The sequence below is a fragment of the Emys orbicularis genome, chromosome 11 (assembly GCF_028017835.1).
Source record: "Emys orbicularis isolate rEmyOrb1 chromosome 11, rEmyOrb1.hap1, whole genome shotgun sequence".
Taxonomy (NCBI): Eukaryota; Metazoa; Chordata; order Testudines; family Emydidae; genus Emys; species Emys orbicularis.
The window spans coordinates 58697697-58715036 of NC_088693.1; the positions used below are offsets into that span (position 1 = coordinate 58697697).

Below are 17340 nucleotides of genomic sequence, written 5' to 3' on the forward strand. Positions count from 1 at the left end.
TACCTGTGCCACTGTGGTAGAGGCAGCCCTAGGGTTAATTTTCTCACCCAACTGTCAGCAGACAGAAATGAAACAGCTTGTGTTTCATTTCTCTGGGTTCCTGAATGGTGGACATGATGAGGAAACGTGTAGTATTGTGGTCTCTCCATTGTACCTTTCAAAATGCAGAGCCATATTAAAGCATCCCAGAGGTTTTGCAGGCAAGTGTTGGTGTTTCCTGGTATTGCACCATAGTGGAAATATTGTGGCTGTATATTTTACTCCTAGTGTAGTGTACGTATACAATGCTCTTATGAAGACATGAAGTATTGAGTGCTGATTTTCAGAGCAGTGGTTCCCAAGCTTTTTACTAAGGTAACCTACCAGTTGTATTCTGTCTATTTGGGGACCCACCATTACCACTGCCCCAACCCTCCAGTCCTTTGCTCCCCTCTTCTCAGCCCTCTGCTCCCCTCTTCCTTCCCCTTCTCAGCCCAAGTTCTCTGCTCAGCTCCACCCAGCCCACTTGCTCGTGCTCTCCCAGCCGTGGGCCCCCTCTCCCTGGAGATGGGCCATGATGGCTACCAGGCTCGCTGGTTCCGGCTGCTTCCTCCGTGCTGCTGCCCAGATCCTGCTCCCCACACCTCTGCCTGCTGCCCAGGAGAAGCGGGATCCAGGCAGCAGCAGCAGCAGCACTGAGGAACTGGCCAGAGCTAGCAAGAGGACAGTTAGCACACTGTCCCTGCCCTGCATGTGCCCGGGAGGTGCTTCCTCTGTGCTGCCACCAGGATCCAGCTCCACAAGCCACTATCCGCTGCCAAGGGGAAGTGAGGTGGGTGGGGAAGGCGCCTCTGGAGCATGTGAACAAAAGTGAGGCAAGGAGAGATTGCTGACTACATGTTTGCTGGCTCCGGCAGCTTCGGCTGCTACCCGAATCCCACTCCCCACCCCACTGCCTGCTGCCCAGGAAAAGTCAGAGCATGGGGGAGAGGGGATCTCCAGGAAACGCAGAATTCACCTAGACCAGGGGTGGGCAAACTTTTTGGCCTGAGGGACACATCTGGGAATAGAAATTGTATGGGGGGCCATGAATGCTCACAAAACTGGAAATGGGGTGCAGGAGCTGGTGAGGGCTCCGGTTGGGGGTGCGGGCTCTGGGGTGGGGCCAGAAATGAGGAGTTCAGTGTGCGGGATGGAGCTCTGGGCTGGGGTGGGGGAGTGGAGTGGAGTGCTGGGGGGGGGCTGAGGGCTCTGGGGTGGTGCTGGGGATGAGGAGTTTGGGGTGTAGGAGGTTGCTCCAGGCTGGGATCAAAGGATTCAGAGGGTGGGAGGGGGATCAGGGCTGGGGCAGGGGGTTGGGGTGCAGGCTCTGGTGTGGGGCTTTGGATGAGGGATTTGGGGTGCAGGAGGGTGCTCTGGGCTGAGATTGAGGAGTTCAGAGAGTGGGAGGGGGATCAAGTCAGGGGCGCGTAGAGAGGCTCAGGGGTGCAGGCTCAGGGCGGCGCTTACCTCAAGCGGCTTCTGGAAGCAGCGGCACGTCCCTTCTCTGGCTCCTATGCGGAGGCGTGGCCAGGTGGCTCTGCATGCTGCCCCCGGCCAGTGGGAGCTGTGGGGGCAGCGTGCAGAACGGAGCCCCCTGGCTTCCCCATGCGTCGGAGCTGGAGGGTAGACATGCCGCTGCTTCCAGGAGCCGCGTGGAGCGGCCCCCAATCCTGCTTCCCGCCTGGAGTGCTGGAGCTGGGCAAGCCCCAGACCCCGCTCCCCAGCAGGAGCTTGAGGGCCAGATTAAAATGGCTGGCAGGCCGGATCTGGCTCGCGGTCCGTAGTTTGCCCACCCCTGACCTAGACCCTTCCTGTGACCCACTGGTGGATAAGGACCCACACTTCGGGAAACACTGTTTTAGAGGGTCTGAGCACTCAGCGCTCCCATTGATTTCAGTTGCAGTCCAATGCTCAGCACACCTGAAACCTAAGGCTTTGTTGGGGATTGGGAACTTGATTATAAATAATTTAGATCTCATCTACACTGCAAAATGGAGCAGTGTTTTAGCTTTATTGTAACTGGATCTCCCAACAGGTGTTTGGCCTTGTCTGTGATAGTTTTTCTCCTCCAATTTCCCATTGCTGCTTCCACACATTGGCTCTATAGTGCAGACAAAGAGCCAGCAACCAATGGCATTGTAATACTTATGTCATCTAGGCCTGCTCTCAGCAGGATTGGTGCCACACAAGCAGCTGATTCTGTTGTTGCTACCACCACTGGTAGGGACATTGGAAGTCTGAGGTTATAAAATGTCTAAGGGAGACACAGTCTTTGGCTCTACAGAAAATATGGGTCATTGTGTACAGTGGAACATATAGCTGAATGAGACTTTGCACTGGAAACTTGATTAGTTCTTTGTAGTGGATTGGCTTGTGGGTTTAATGGGCCTTTATTTTTATTCGGTTATGAGATGTGAGGCATAGGTGTTTACATGAAAAAGATCTATTGTTTTTAACAAGGGTCTGGAAGTGAAGAAAATTGCTCCCAGATGAGTTTCTCTGATCTACTTTAAACTGGCTGGAAGAAGTATATATTATCTGTTTGCCATTTGTGGAGCCATGACTTCCAGAGTCTGTGGCAAAGGACTGAAAAGCACAGCAGCAGCTTTTAACATGATAGGTAAAATTCTCAAAAGCAGTTAAGTGACTTAGGCACCTAAGTCCTACTGACTTTCACTTCAGAGAAAAGTACATTTGAAAATAGCTATCTACCTAGGTAGGTACATAGTAATGGAGTACCTCACAAACACTAATGCATTTATTCTCACCCTGTTCTTGTGGGGTAGGAAAGGCCCATTATCCCATTTAATAGATGGGGAACTGAGACCGTGAGTGACGAAGACGCTTGGCCAAGAACTGTGTGGCAGGAACGGGAAGGAGGAACCCTGTTCTCCGGAAACTCAGTCCAGTTCCTTAACCAAAATGCTATTCTTACACTCCTAATATTGAAAATGGTGAGGCATAAACTGGTTAAAGAATAGGAAATGCATGCTATTAAAAATGCAGCACAAGGCCCATCTGCACCTTCAAAGATTTATTGTAAGGTTGTGTTGGATTCCTTTTTAAGTAAAAGGAAAAACCTTTTTAAAAACTCATTTACAGTGGACCCTCCCTAATTGGCACCAACAACTAAGGGTACGTCTATACTTACCTCCGGGTTCGGCGGTAAGCAATCGATCTTCTGGGATCGATTTATCGCGTCTTGTCTAGACGCGATAAATCGATCCCGGAAGTGCTCGCCATCGACACCGGTACTCCTGCTCCGCGAGAGGAGTACGCGGAGTCGACGGGGGAGCCTGCCTGCCGCCTGTGGACCCGCTGTAAGTACCTTGTAGTTCGAACTAAGATACTTCGACTTCAGCTACGTTATTCACGTAGCTGAAGTTGCGTATCTTAGTTCGAACTGGGGGGTTAGTGTGGACCAGCCCTAAGAGACCCCACCATGAATTACTGCATTTCATGAACTGACCAATAAGTGAGCCTGGTGTTTATGCTGATAAGCAAGGATAATATATCATAAAATGTACTTTGCTCCTCTATTTTGACGAGTGTGCTTTATGTTTAATGTATTTACACTAGTCCCTGGTATGCTAGTTAATATGTGCTGTGAATACTAGATAATGTTCTGTAGTACACTTTTTAAAAGTACTACTTAGTAACCAGTACTAAGTAGTAACAAGAGACTTCACTACACCTCTTGGCTGTTAAACTTTTCCAGGAAAGTGCACTGAGACTTTTTTTTCTTTGTTTCTTTTGTAAGAATGATTGGGTTTAGATTTTTTAATTTATGGCTCTTAACTTTTCATGTTCTAAAACTACTTGAACACTCACTGTTTTCGTTTGTGGGCTGCTGTTTTTTGTTTCACTTCCTTTGGAACTTACAGACTTGCGTAATTAATAGTGCTTTACTTAAATGGATCTTCCAGTCTCTCCTGATACTGATTTATCATGTACTTTTTTTTTATTCATAATGAACAGCTCGGGGAACCCCTTCAAGAACATTGGATCTTTGTAAGTAGGATCAGCATTTTGACTGGAACTTGAATGCCTCAAAGCTTGAAGTGCAGCAGGAACTTGGATGACTTGAAAGGTTGCTCAGTAAATCATCAATTCAAGCAGGGCCTGTCATTTTTTTTTCTTCAACAGAACTTCTCTATTTAAAAACATCTGATTAAGATCAACAACCAACCACATGTTCTGTTGCAAATGGACTTCATGACATGTTGGCTTCCTGCTTAAAACACAAAAAGAGGGCAGATAAACTTAAAGGAACAGCAGCTTGTGATGACAAAGTGCCAAGTGCCAGCTGCCCTCATTCACCAGATCGAGCAGGAATTGGACGAAGATGAAAAGGAGATGATATTTTTCCTGTGCCGGGATCTCGTTCCTGATTTATCTAATACAGACATCAGGGAGCTCCTGGGGGCACTGAATGAGAAGGGAAAGCTGCCGTTTGGCTTGTCTGAGCTGTTATACAGAGTGAGGAGGTTTGACTTGCTGAGGAGGGCCCTGCGGACAGAGAGAACAGCAGTGGAGACTGATCTGGCGAGGTATCCTAGAATGGTCTCTGATTACAGGTAATTTGTGTTTCATTTTTCAAGGGTAATTTTTTGTTGTTGTTGTTTTAATATAAATTATGGGTAAAAGAATAGCAGAAAAGAGGATCACACAGCGGTATAATAAAGACGCTCTCCAAAGTTTGGTCCCTACATGCAGCCTGACGGTTTCTTAGAAGTAGTGGTGTTAAAAGTGTCTGGCTTCATATTTAACAGAGGAGAACTATATAATTAAACACTAGGTACCTATGTGATTTATATAGCTAGAGGGAAGAGCAGTGGGGATGAATAGATAGACAAGACCCTGTACAGCATCACCATATTTAGTGACCCCCATTCATCATTGTCAGTTAATTCAAAACCAGGCCACATAAACCTACAGTGCAGGATTGTCCCTAGCAGCATATCTCCCAGTGCTTTGTCCTGTCTAGTTTTAGATGTTCTTAGTGAAGGGGTTTCCTCCACTTTCCTGGGAGACTCTTCCACAGACAAACACTTGCCTCCGTCAGGAAGTTTGTCCTGCTATTCACCCGGTCTGACTTCAGCTGTTGTGGGTGCGGTGTGCTCATTGTTGAAGAGGAAATGCTGAAAACCCAGCTGGTTTGTTTATTAAAACAGTGCTTTTGCTAAAGGGGAATTCTCCTTACATACTATATCCCCACTTTGGCTATGGTACGTGCTAAGAGGAACCTCATTACCCCCAGCAGTGACTATCACATAGTCATTCTGAATGAAGGTGCCCAGGCTTTTGCCCACTTTTTCCTGGTTGAATTCTTACTATATCCCTTGCAGCAACTGAGATGCTGCATTAAGTAAAGCTCAATCTGCATCAATTACAGTACATTAAAGGGTGCCAGAGTGCAATTCTCACTGCACTCCTCATCTTCCTACAGAGGCAGAGACTAGCGTTTCCATGATGCTTCAGACCCCAGCCATACTGAGGAATGAGACTCTTAAAGTCGTTCAGGAATCCATGAGTGCCATTGGGCAACATGTACTTAATCTGGGAGCAAAATCTCATTCCATGGGCAAGTTAGTGATAGGTAAGGGGGCTGTCATCTGATTTGTAAAAAATGTACAGAATCATCATTTCAGCAGTGTCAACCTTTGCGGTGTGGCAGGGGTGACTCATTGCTTGACCCAGCTTCCATCTCCTCCCGTGGGTAGAAATTTTGATGACACAGTCTCATTGGAATTGGGTCAAGTTGGGCATCATTTGAAAGCCCTTTCTCTCACTAACACAATAGTGCCAAATATGACATCCCCATAACAATTATGTAGATAGATATTCAAGAAAATGTTAAAAAATCAACATTTTTTTAATGATACTTTATCACAAGGATGTATTATTTGCATAAAAAATACATTGTTCTTTGGTAATCCTAGGGAAGTTAGCCTTGACATGTAGGACTGAAAATATTTATTCATCCAAATCATCATCAGTGTTGCCTCTGTCTAAGGCAGTGGCTCTCAATCTTTCCAGACTACTATACCCCTTTCAAGAGTCAGATTTGTCTCGTGTAACCCCAAATTTCACCTCACTTAAAAACTACTTGCTTACAAAATCAGACCTAAAAATACAAAAGTATCTCAGCACACTATTACTGAAAAATTGCTTACTGTCTCATTTTTACCTTATAATTATAAAAGAAATCAATTGGAATATAAATATTGTACTTACATTTCAGTGTATAGTATATAGAGCAGTATAAACAAGTCATTGTCTATACTAAATTTTAGTTTGTACTGACTTCACTAGGGTTTTTTATGTAGCGTGTTGTAAAACTAGACAAATAACTAGATGAGTTGATGTACCCCCGGAAGACCGCTGAATACCCCCAGGGGTACACGTACCCATGGTTGAGAACCACTGGTCTAAGGCACCATTGCTAGAAAGGGTGTCACACTCATCCTTGTCTGCCCCACATTGGTTCATCTCTGCATAAGGCAGACTGCTTGTCAAATTTTTGCAGGGTAGTGAACATCAGGTCTTTGGACATGAGCATCTGATTAGCTGAAGGATTGATTCAGGAGCATATGGTATTTCACACATAATTGATGTGATCAGTCCATCCTCCAAGTCCCATCTGTGCCAAATAAAGGAGGGTAGCTTTGGATCACTCAGTCATTCTAGAGCCATTCCATTGCTTGATAATTTGTCCCCTTGATAGCAGGTGTCAATACACATCTTGTTGGTGGCAATTTTTCTCCATTTGTCTGTTTCTTGGAAAAACATCTGCCAGCATAGCTCTACAAGTGTCTTAATGTTGGTCTTGAAATGATGAACTCAGCATATGAACTCCACCAGGGGGCTTATGACCTCAACAGTCATTGTCTCAGCTGTTCTGAGCAGCTTCAGAATGAGTAGAGCGACTTCAGAGGCTGAATAAATGCCTTTCAGTAAGATAATTTGGACTTTCCAGCCAACCTTCCAGTAATGTCACATCTTGAATGGTTGTGGAAACCTGGCAGAGCAGCAGCTTTCAATGGTCCAAGTGATAGGAACACATCTCTGAGAGATATACAGCGATTCTGTTCTCCCAGGAGCAGGCAGAGAAAACAGAATCTTGCAGAAGTCTTGGGTAATGTCTCTCAGCAAGCACTAGACCATCTGTGTCTTGTGTAAATATCCAGGGTTTAGTAGCACCTCTCTCTGGCATTGATGGCATACAAGATAATTTTAGTGTCAACCTCATCAAGGGGACCATGAAGAAACACCACTGAACAGTGCACAGCCGCAGCTTACATGATTACACCATGCAATGACCAAATTCTTTGAGTAATTCTTCGCATGCTGTAGTATTTTTCCTGCAAGGTATGCAGTGAGCTTGTCCTTCGTGCAAGTATGAGACCGTAGCTTCTTCATTGTGACACTGGAGATGTTCACAGAATTAATGATTTTATACTGGACCAGTGCAATACTATGGAGTCTCTTCTTTGTGATAATATTTGTAATTGATGCCTCTGTATGTGTGTCAAAATACCAGGTGGACTTTGTCATAGGCCCAGTGTTTTCTCTGTAGCCTCATTATGAAGTGTTCAGCCAAATCTTGGCAGGTGTTAACAGTTTCTGGTTTGTTGAGAGCTTGTACCTCAGACATACCATTTGTAATTGCTATGCTGAAAGGCTTCTGCTGATGTAAAGTAACAGACGTTGTCAGTAGCTGCTGGCTTGGAAGACCATGGAAGATGTGCATTAGTTTGCTTTATGCCTGGTACATATGCATTGTTGCATCGATCATGGTACCATGGAGAACTTGCACTTTCCCAGAGTTTAACATAGATTAGCATCACACTGAGATCTGGATACGACCAGAAGAAGAACAAACAATGACATGTCTGTGGTTAGCTCTGTAATAGTCCCTGCCCCTCTGACTTTCTTCTTTGCTTTTGAGCACAGCTTTAGTCTGTTCTTCTTGAGTGGATCCCATAGATTGATGGATCTTTAGATAATTCTTTGGATTTTGAAGGCTTTATACAAGTCATGACCCAAAATATCCATTTGACTGACATCTTTAGGTATCTCATCACTGAAAATTGCTTTTGTCATGACGTTAATGAGCTCCAGTCCGTCGTACACAAAATGGGTTGCCAATGAGAGAGCTCATCCAGTAGCTTTAAAATTGCCACCCCATGACATTTAACAGCACCTAATGCATCTCAATGGTACTTGATTACTTCTGGGGAAGTCATCCCAGCCATGCTTAATGTTTTGTACAGTTTGCAGTAGTAAAATCAGTATTTGTTTCTATTGTTTTTACCTTTTGATGCAACATACTACATACATTCTTGATGTAGCACTAGATATGAACCCCAGTGTCATATGCGTGAGCATCTCTTGGGTCAGTGCACCCACTTAACTTTACTTTCCAAGCAACGTTCCTGCTAGAAGTGACTGCTTCATGCTGTTTCTCACCTGTCTCACATGTTGAAACAGTGCTTAATGGGTACCATTGGGCTTCTGACTTGCTGCAGAAGGAGCAGGTGTTCTTCTTGCAACACATAAGAAGAGCCATACTGGGTCAGACCAAAGGTCCGTCTAGCCCAATATCCTGTCTTCCGATAGTGGCCAATGCCAAGTGCCCCAGAAGGAATGAACAGAACAGGTAATCATCAAGTGATCCATTCCCTGACTCCCATTCCCAGCTTCTGGCAAACAGGCTAGGGACTTCATCCATGTCCATCCTGGCTAATAGTCATTGATGGACCTATCCTCCATGCCATGGGACCTAGTATAAGGCAAGTCTCACCCACAGCTGGCACTTGTCCTGGCATCTTCAACTTTTTCCTGGTGCTCGGTGTACTTCCTCTCTAGCCTTGCCAAATTCAGTTTATAGGTGCACTTCTTATAGCATGCAAGGTACCACCAAGCATCGTGTTTAACCAGGTCCTTTGCGGTGATATTCTCCAAAAATGTGTAGACTAGCGGGTATCTTTATCTCACCATTGATGCCTAAAAATGAGGAAGATCAAAGTAAAACAAGGTTTTTGTAATAGATTACTTTGGGATTCTAATTAATTATGCAATGTATGTTACGTAACTCTGTGCATACCGTTTGCAGATGGATTCTAGTAATTTCTGGCTGTATGCTGACATCTTAACCATTAACTTATTACAACTCTTTTGACATAATAAAGCCGATTAATCAATCAATACCACTGAGCTGCTTTTTTTTTTTTTAAACTGATGATGGAAAATCAGCTTGAAGAACTCCTTCCATTTATCTGTAACAACCAATTAATTTTTTTAATATCATGTTCTGAGCATTTACTGATAACCCAGTACTGTCAGTCACGGGCCACAATTAAACTTTGTGTGGGCTGCATGTTTGAGATGCCTGTGTTTAAATTATAGTTAAAAATGTTTGAATATATATATCGACGTTATTGTTCTAGTTTGTCTTGTTTGGTACCATTGTGTTCATGGGAGAAAGGGCTTTTGAGCAATACCCAACTCGACCCATTTCTGACTACATTGTATTATCAAAATTTCCAGAGGATGTGGAGCTTGGGGCCAGGTGGGCTGTGCGTCTCCCACCCCGCCACAGAGGGTGACACCATTGAAATTATGAATCTGGAGATATTTACAAATCAAATAACACCTCCCTTACCTTTCTATCATTGACTCACTCTGAGAATTACACCTGCTCCAGACTACATAATTCTGATGTTCAGTTCTCAGGATGGGGTAGAAGGTGTGTAGGAGGTGTATAGGGTTGCCAGGCATCGGGTTTTTGACTGGAACACCCAGGCGGTACTGACCGGGCCACTAAAAGTCTGGTTGGTGGCGCAGCGGGGCTAAGGCAGGCTCCCTACCCAGCTCCACGCAGCTCCTGGAAGCAGCAGCATATCACTCTGGCCCCTAGACACTGGGGCAGCCAGGGAGCTCTACGTGCTGCCCCCGTCCCGAGCGCCAGCTCCGCAGCTCTCATTGGCCAGGAACCGCAGCCAATGGGAGCTGTGGGGGCGGTGCCTGTGGTCGAATGCAGTGCACAGAGCCCCCTGGCTGCTCCTGTGCATAGGAGTCAGAGGGACATGCCAGCCGCTTCCCGGGAGTCACCTCAGGTAAGCGCCGCCCGGAGCCCGCACCCCAATCCCCTGCCCCAGCCCTGAACCCCCTCCTGCACCCAAACTCTCTCCCAGAGCCCACACCCTAACCTCCTGCCCCAGCCCCCTTCCACACCCAAACTCCTTCCCAGAGCCCGCACCCCTCACTCCCTCCCACACTCCGAATCCCTCGGCTCAAGCCCGGAGCCCCCGTCTGCACCCCAAACTCCTCATCTCCAGCCCCACACCAAAGCCCACACCTCCAGCCGGAGCCCTCACACCCTCCTTTATCCTGAGCCCCTTCCCATACTCTGGAGCCCTCATTTCTGGTCCCACCCTGGAGCCTGCACCTCCTCTCACACCCCAACCCCTGCCCCAGCCCGCTGAAAATGAGCAAGGGGCTGGGCACTTGAACGCTCAAGGCCTTTTCCAGCAGGTCTCTCACCAAAGTGAAGACTCCAGGTGGGGTAATGTCCTCTCAGAGTGGGTAGGGGAGCCTAGCCCTGCCCTTTCCACTGGGCTCTGGTCCAGGGCCTACTGGTGGGCAGCTACACTCAACATTTTGGGGTGCTAAGCCATTGCTCTCCTCTGGACCACTTCCTACCCCAGTCCCCTTTTGCTTCCCAGAGTAACTCACTCTAATTATGTCTCTGGCCTGCAATCCCAGTTGTCTGCTTCTCCTCCATGGGTTTGCCCAGGCCTGCGTTGCTAGATCCCAGGCAATGAGCTCCTGGGTAGTAGCATTTTCCCTTCAGAGCTCAGAGCAGCCCTGTGCTCCCTTCCACTGCCTCCCTCTGTACTGCTCTGCTTCATTTTTTAAAGTCCTGGCTCCAGCTTGTACAGGCCGGACTGGGCAGGGCCACGTGCGCCCAGAGCGGTTCCTACCCATCACAGGGTGCTATTAGAGTTTATCTATACAGCGACTTTTACAGCAATTGTTCAAAAGACTAGGAAGGACTGTGGGAATTGAGTCAATAGGAAATCGTGACACCCGTTGGGAGAACATGTCTGCCTGATCCCTCTCCTGCTTTCCTTTAGTTCCCTGAAGCAGTCGGAAGTCATGTAATCGTAACACTTAATGTTATGACTTGGTGGGTTGTAGCTTAACATGCTCACACATCAAGTCAAAGGCAGAGCCAGGAATATAAACCCACCTCCTTTGATTTCCAGTCTGCTCTCCTAATCACTGGACCCTTCTCCCTACAGAGTGTGTCTTGGAGACTGGAGCGGTAAATGTGTTGATGGCCACGAATGGATTATTTAATCAGATTGGGGAGCTGGATAAAGACTGTTCCTGTGACTTGGGGCATTTGGGCAGGACTGGGATATTACTGAAAGCTAATCCCTTGGAAATGGCTGATCTCTCTTGCAGGGTGCTGATGGTAGAGATTAACGAAGAGCTGGATAAAAAAGAAGTGGGTTCTCTCATTTTCCTGCTCAAGGATTATGTGCCACGTATGAAAATGGCAAAAGATAAGGTAATGCCTACTTTTTGTTTCCATATTGAATTATCTTTTTTGCTCCAAAATGGAAGAGGTAGGTGAATGAGAAACTAAAGGAAAAGGCAAGTTAGCAAAATAACATGTGAAACCCCAAGGGAGAGAAAAGAGATGCATAGAAACAGTAGAAAAGAGAAGCAGAAATAAGGAATTATGGGAGGGAAGATGATGCATTAAAATCAAATAGGATGGAACAGGAACAAAGACCTAGAGAGATGAGGAGAGGGAAATATGAAGAGTGCTACACTTAGTGGGACTAGTTGCTGGAAGAAACTCAGAAATAAAGCCTCTCCCCTTAAAAGTTCTGCCATTTGAAAGCATGTGGGATCCAATCCCTCCCTCCCAAACAGAGAAAAATATTAATGTAACCATGATTACGGGGATAACATCCCTTCGTGTTTGTTCCCTAGTTCACATATTAAACAAACTGCTTTATTTTACCAAAGCAGCTCTTCTTCCATTTGAATCCTGATTGTATCTCTCTGGGTGTTCTGAGTCAGAGGGATGCAGTAATTGCTAGATAATTACTCTGTCCTCACAGAGCACAAGTGTAAGAAATTTGTTGTTTTGTCACTGAGGTTTTTCTTGCAGAGAAAAGGGTGGGTGGGGGAAAAACATACAAATTTCCCAAGGCTTTCATATTCTGTGGCATGAGGCAAGGTTCTGCTGTGGGGCGAAAATGAAAACTGTTTCCTCAAACACTATGATGTGTCTTTGCAAGAGCATCACACTCTAGCTTCCAGCTAATAATTTGGCATGACACCAAGAACCCTTGCACGTTCCAGACTGGCAGCTGTGTGAATGCTTAGGAGGACTTGCGTTCATAGTCTCTGAAGAGTTAAAGGAAAGCCTGCATTATGCCCTGTGTTGTTTTGTTGGGCTACTGAGGCTAGACTTGCTCTTCTCAGAGTTTCTGGTAGGGAACAAATTACTGGCCTTCCAGTTTGTAATGCTTTCTGCTGCTGTCCTAGAGTTTCCTGGCTGTTGTCAGTGATCTAGAGAAACTAAATCTGGTGGCTCCTAATCAGTTGGATTTGATAGAAGACTGTTTGCAGAACATTCATAGGATAGACCTGAAAAAGAAGATCCAGCGGTACAAACATGAAGGTAAGACGCATGTTTTGCACCTCAGTACTGAATAGGGACCATTCAGTCCTCCTAAGAATTGGACGTGCTTGGTGATGAAGACATTGGATTACATTTTAGAGGAACTACAGTGTAAAAAAATGGTTAGATAAATCACAATGCCAAGGACATTCAGAGGGGGGAATATAACTTTTCCCTTCACCTGCTGCATATTGGAGTACATGCTACCATTTTGCAGAGCTTTGCAATATGTAGGTACTATGCCCTTAGGATGGTGATCCAGCTTTGACTGAAAAATTAACTGATTGTCTCACCATTAATGATTATTAATTTGTATTGCATTAGTGCCTAGAACAGTGGCTCTCAAACTTTTTTTACTGGTGATCCCTTTCACATAGCAAGCCTCTGAGTGCGACCCCCCCCCCCTTATAAATTAAAAACACTTTTTTATATATTTAACACCATTATAAATGCTGGAGGCAAAGCAGGGTTTGGGGTGGAGGTTGACAGCTTGTGACCCCTCCCATGTAATAACCTTGCGACCCCCTGAGGGGTCCCGACCCCCAGTTTGAGAACCCCTGGCCTAGAAGCTCCAGTCATGGCCCAGGACCCCATTGTACTGGGCATGTAGAAACACACATTCAGCTTGGGAAGAAGGCTGTGTTTTAGTAACCACTGCTAATTTCATCTCTGCCTATTTCTGTTCAATTTTCAGCTCTGTCCAACAGTGGTTCTCCGCCAATGTATATAAATGCACTTCAGGCATCTCTCCCTAACCTGACTCTCATTGACCCTCCCTACAGTTCAGGGGTAAGTATGCAACAAATCAGCCAAATTCATGGTTTGTCTGTAAAAGCTGTCAGGAGGAAGAAGGAATTGACCTTCCAAGAAGTTGGGGGACAGAGAAAACTAATTGAAGGCACTTGGTACTGCTAGTAATTGGAATATAATGCATTGCTTAATGTATTTGTCTAATCCCTTTTACCTGCTGCTTTTTTGGTCTTCGTCTAGTACTTGTAACTCAGACAAAACTTCCATTGACGCTACTAGGGGGTGTTTTTTTTCCTGAGTTACTAGGACAAGATCAAGCTCTTTATCCTTATTTATGGCTGTGGTACTTCATGGAAAACCTAAGGAAAATTACTTTTCCCACTGACTGTTGGAAGCTAAAGGCTTTGGTTTATGTTTTTGGGGAAGGTAACTTTCCTTAGATTTCCTATGAAGTCTCTGATCTGATCAATGATCTTGACTGAATATATGACAAGTCCCTTTGAGATTATTAGTTTATTCTTGTTGTATGTAATTTATCCTAGATTTGCAGCTGGGTCTTGAATATGTTGTCTGACATTGATGTCATGATAATTCCAGCTTTCTTCATATAGCCCTTTCCTCAGAGAGAATTCTTCAATCTTGTATATATTCTGTAGATATAAATGTATGAAGTGTATCATAAATATAATACACACTGAAGTGCACAGTACATCCACCAACACAACTTCAACAATAATGTCCTTTTCTGGCACGATGGAATGCAACGTGGTGAACCACTGGCCAGGTGGTCCGGGCAAAGGGCCTTCACAGGAGGTACAATTTTGGGAGGTACAAACTTGTGAGTGCACTCCTGAGCACATGGCCCCTTCCCCTTTTAAGGACCTGCTCCTCATGGCCTGCGACTAGAGATGACTTGGCCGCGTCTGATTGGTCACACTCCACCTCGGCCAGTGTCCATGCATTGGGTGTGTGAGTGCTGCCTAATTAGAGTCCCAGACACCTTGTCTACCTGGGAGCTCTTCTGATCTTCCAGCTGTTCAACTTCTCCAACTGGACCAACACAACTTCAACAATACATGTCTTTTTCTGTTACCAGTTTGGAAATACACAAAACTAGTTTTCAGAGTTGCTTTAGTATAGATACAGCATCCCATTCAGTTCAGTTTAACTGGCTGTTGCTTGGAAAACACCTCATTGGCTCACAGTTTTCTACCTCTCTGTGGAGTTAGCTTTGTTTTGACTGAACCTTTGACCAAAGTTTGTGCCTGATGCGGAAAATTTTGCTACTCCTGCTTAGTTGATAAAGCTGTTAACTCTTTATTTATAACCTTCTCTTTTTGAAAAAGCTTGTTGTGTGATATTTAACAAGGTCTGATTGTACATTTCTGGAAAGAGAGAAAATATGCCTTATTTTTAATTTTTAGATCCAGAATGTGAACAAAGAAAGATCATTAAATGGACAACATGCCATTCAGAGTAAGAACAACCTACCTGTTCTTTCATTAACAAAAAGACCTACTGTGTACTTCCTTGTATTAAGGGACTAGCTTTCAGTGGTGCTGATTACCTGCCACTCCAATTGATTTCAATTGAAGCTGTAAGCACTCCGTATGAGCATTATTTTTAAAATTTACTCATTTATTCAATTTTCCAATGTCCTACATTTTAAACATTCTTTAAAGCATTTGGGTGACAAACTATCTAACTTACTGAAGTGGAATCTAAGGAAGCAAAAATGACACTTTACTGTTTAAGGTAATAGAATTAGTTTCCTTCAGATATCTCCCACACTGGTGTATAGATGGTATCACATTAAAATAGGATGTGGTATAAAGCCTGTAGACCTGAGCATTGCCCACATCACTGGTATTTTAACTCTTGACTAGATGTGTCACTTAGTTAGACCAAGGATGGGATTCAGTACAAGTACTGTGTGGGAATCTATCTGAGGTCAGAAAGACCTGAGGAAACATTCCTAGAGAAAAAAGGTGCAAACTATACTGGGAAAGGAAAGGAATGAGATCCAGTTTACTTTTTGCTGTTAATTGCATGGACTATGCTGCCCATAAAACGATATGGTTGTGTATGTTAAAAATTCATATAATCGGTGTGCCTATGTGCTGTTCTTGGGTAAAGGTTTGGTTTTGATGAAAATACACAGGTCATTTAATTAAAAGGTCTATTTATGTGGAAAGAGAGAGGGAGAGCGCTACAGATGTGAGTGTGGGGGCAATCTTACTTTCACTTTGTATTGAAGAAGCAGAACAAAATAGATTCAATTGGATTTTCAGACAATTTTGTCTGTGTATATGTTGACTTGGGATAAATGAGGAAACCACTGAATTTATTTCTGTCTCTTTTAATTTCTTTCCCTGTAATCTGTAGTGTTTGTAAAATAGTAGGATACTTCTAAATTCCCATGGAGGGAAATGACAGAAATGAGAACTGCTCCAAAACCTATTTCTTATAAGAAAGCCAAGTTAGAAAAAAACAAACCAAAACCAGCTCAGCCAATTAAAGAGGAGAGATCTAGGTAATTAGCTTTTTTGAAACAGGGTTAACCATTGTAAAACAAGACCTAACTAGGGCTAACTTATTTCCCAACTTCTGGATTTCCTATATCCATCTGAGCTGGCCCAGGAAAGCAAAGAGAACTCTTAAGTCTGCAATGTGTTACTATCTTGGCTAATTTATTGCTTGTGAAAGGTACTGAATTGAAGCCGTGGAGACTGATATCCTCTTGTTATCCACCGAACTGGAACAATATGAGCAAGAACAGTGCAGGCATCCCTACACTGCCAGACCCACGAGCTGCCACTCTGATGGGACTCCTGACTAGGAATGTAAAGGGTAGCTGTGTTTCCATGTCCCTTTAATCCTTGGCATCTCTGCAGAGCCTGCCAAAAGGGGTGGCAATAAGATGTAGGTTTTATCGTGGGCACCTGAGTCCATCAGGAATTAGGCTGAGACCTCCAACTCATTTCACATGTGGTACTTTACCAACAGTAATAGGTCACTGTTCTGCCAGCGCACAATGATTTTTGGTCACTAGTAACTTGGGCTAGGTTCACTTGGATTTTTTTAAAACATGTAGTATGTATTTGCTCAGATAGGAATTAACAGGGCTGAAGGAGAGAGATCTTGGGTTACTTTTTTATTTAATTTTAATTTGAAAAAAAATCACTAATATCTACATACTAGAATATCACATAAATGCTGAGAATCATTATATTGTGTTCTGTAACCACAGCAGAACCAGTTCACACATCAGTACAGGAATCGGGAGCCACCTCCTCTCAGGTGAATAAAAAGGTATATATACACTTTAGGTTCTTTTGTGACTGATTTTTTTTTAAGAGACATCCTCCATTTCCATGCTTGGAAAACTGCATGATTGCATACTACTTGTGCATTTTTAGCAGGGGGATTACTTTATGCATTATTGTTAGCAAGGGAATACTACTCATGGGGGAATTCTGCGCTACTGCGTGCATGCATATTTAATGAGCCCTGCAGATTTCAAATTTTTTGCTGAGAAAAAAGCTTTTGCCAGAACGTTGCTGCAGTTCTGCCTTTTGCCCACCAGAGGGTGCTTTGGTGATAGACCAAAGCTGCAGCTCCCCGCCAGCAGCGCTTGTCAGGCCAGGTCAGGAGACGGGCTGTGGGGTGCTGGGGAAGGGGGTCAGACAGGGGCTTATAAGGGCTAGTGGGGGAGGACAGACTGGGGCAGGGGCTGAATGGGAATGGAGGCACAGGGCCACGGGGGGAGGGAGGTGCAGAGCTACATAGGGACAGGGGAGTGGCTGTGTGAGGGCACAGAGACACATGGGGGCAGGGTGAGGGGTACAGGGACAGGGGAG

The 17340-nt window shown here is 44.8% G+C and overlaps 1 protein-coding gene across 4 annotated transcripts in view; it reads left to right on the plus strand.

Moving 5' to 3' along the window:
* CFLAR (CASP8 and FADD like apoptosis regulator) overlaps window positions 1-17340 on the plus strand; it is a 38719-nt gene that overhangs the window by 10607 nt on the left and 10772 nt on the right. For 2 of the 4 annotated variants that reach the window (XM_065413393.1, XM_065413394.1), the window contains 7 exons: window positions 4000-4032; window positions 4168-4598; window positions 11497-11602; window positions 12595-12730; window positions 13425-13519; window positions 14905-14956; window positions 16731-16792. In XM_065413393.1, the coding sequence (XP_065269465.1) occupies window positions 4306-4598; window positions 11497-11602; window positions 12595-12730; window positions 13425-13519; window positions 14905-14956; window positions 16731-16792 (744 nt within the window). In that variant the 5' untranslated portion in view covers window positions 4000-4032; window positions 4168-4305. Of the gene's footprint in view, window positions 1-3999; window positions 4599-11496; window positions 11603-12594; window positions 12731-13424; window positions 13520-14904; window positions 14957-16730; window positions 16793-17340 lie in introns of all 4 variants that reach the window. The other 2 variants (XM_065413392.1, XM_065413395.1) reach the window with 2 other exon arrangements.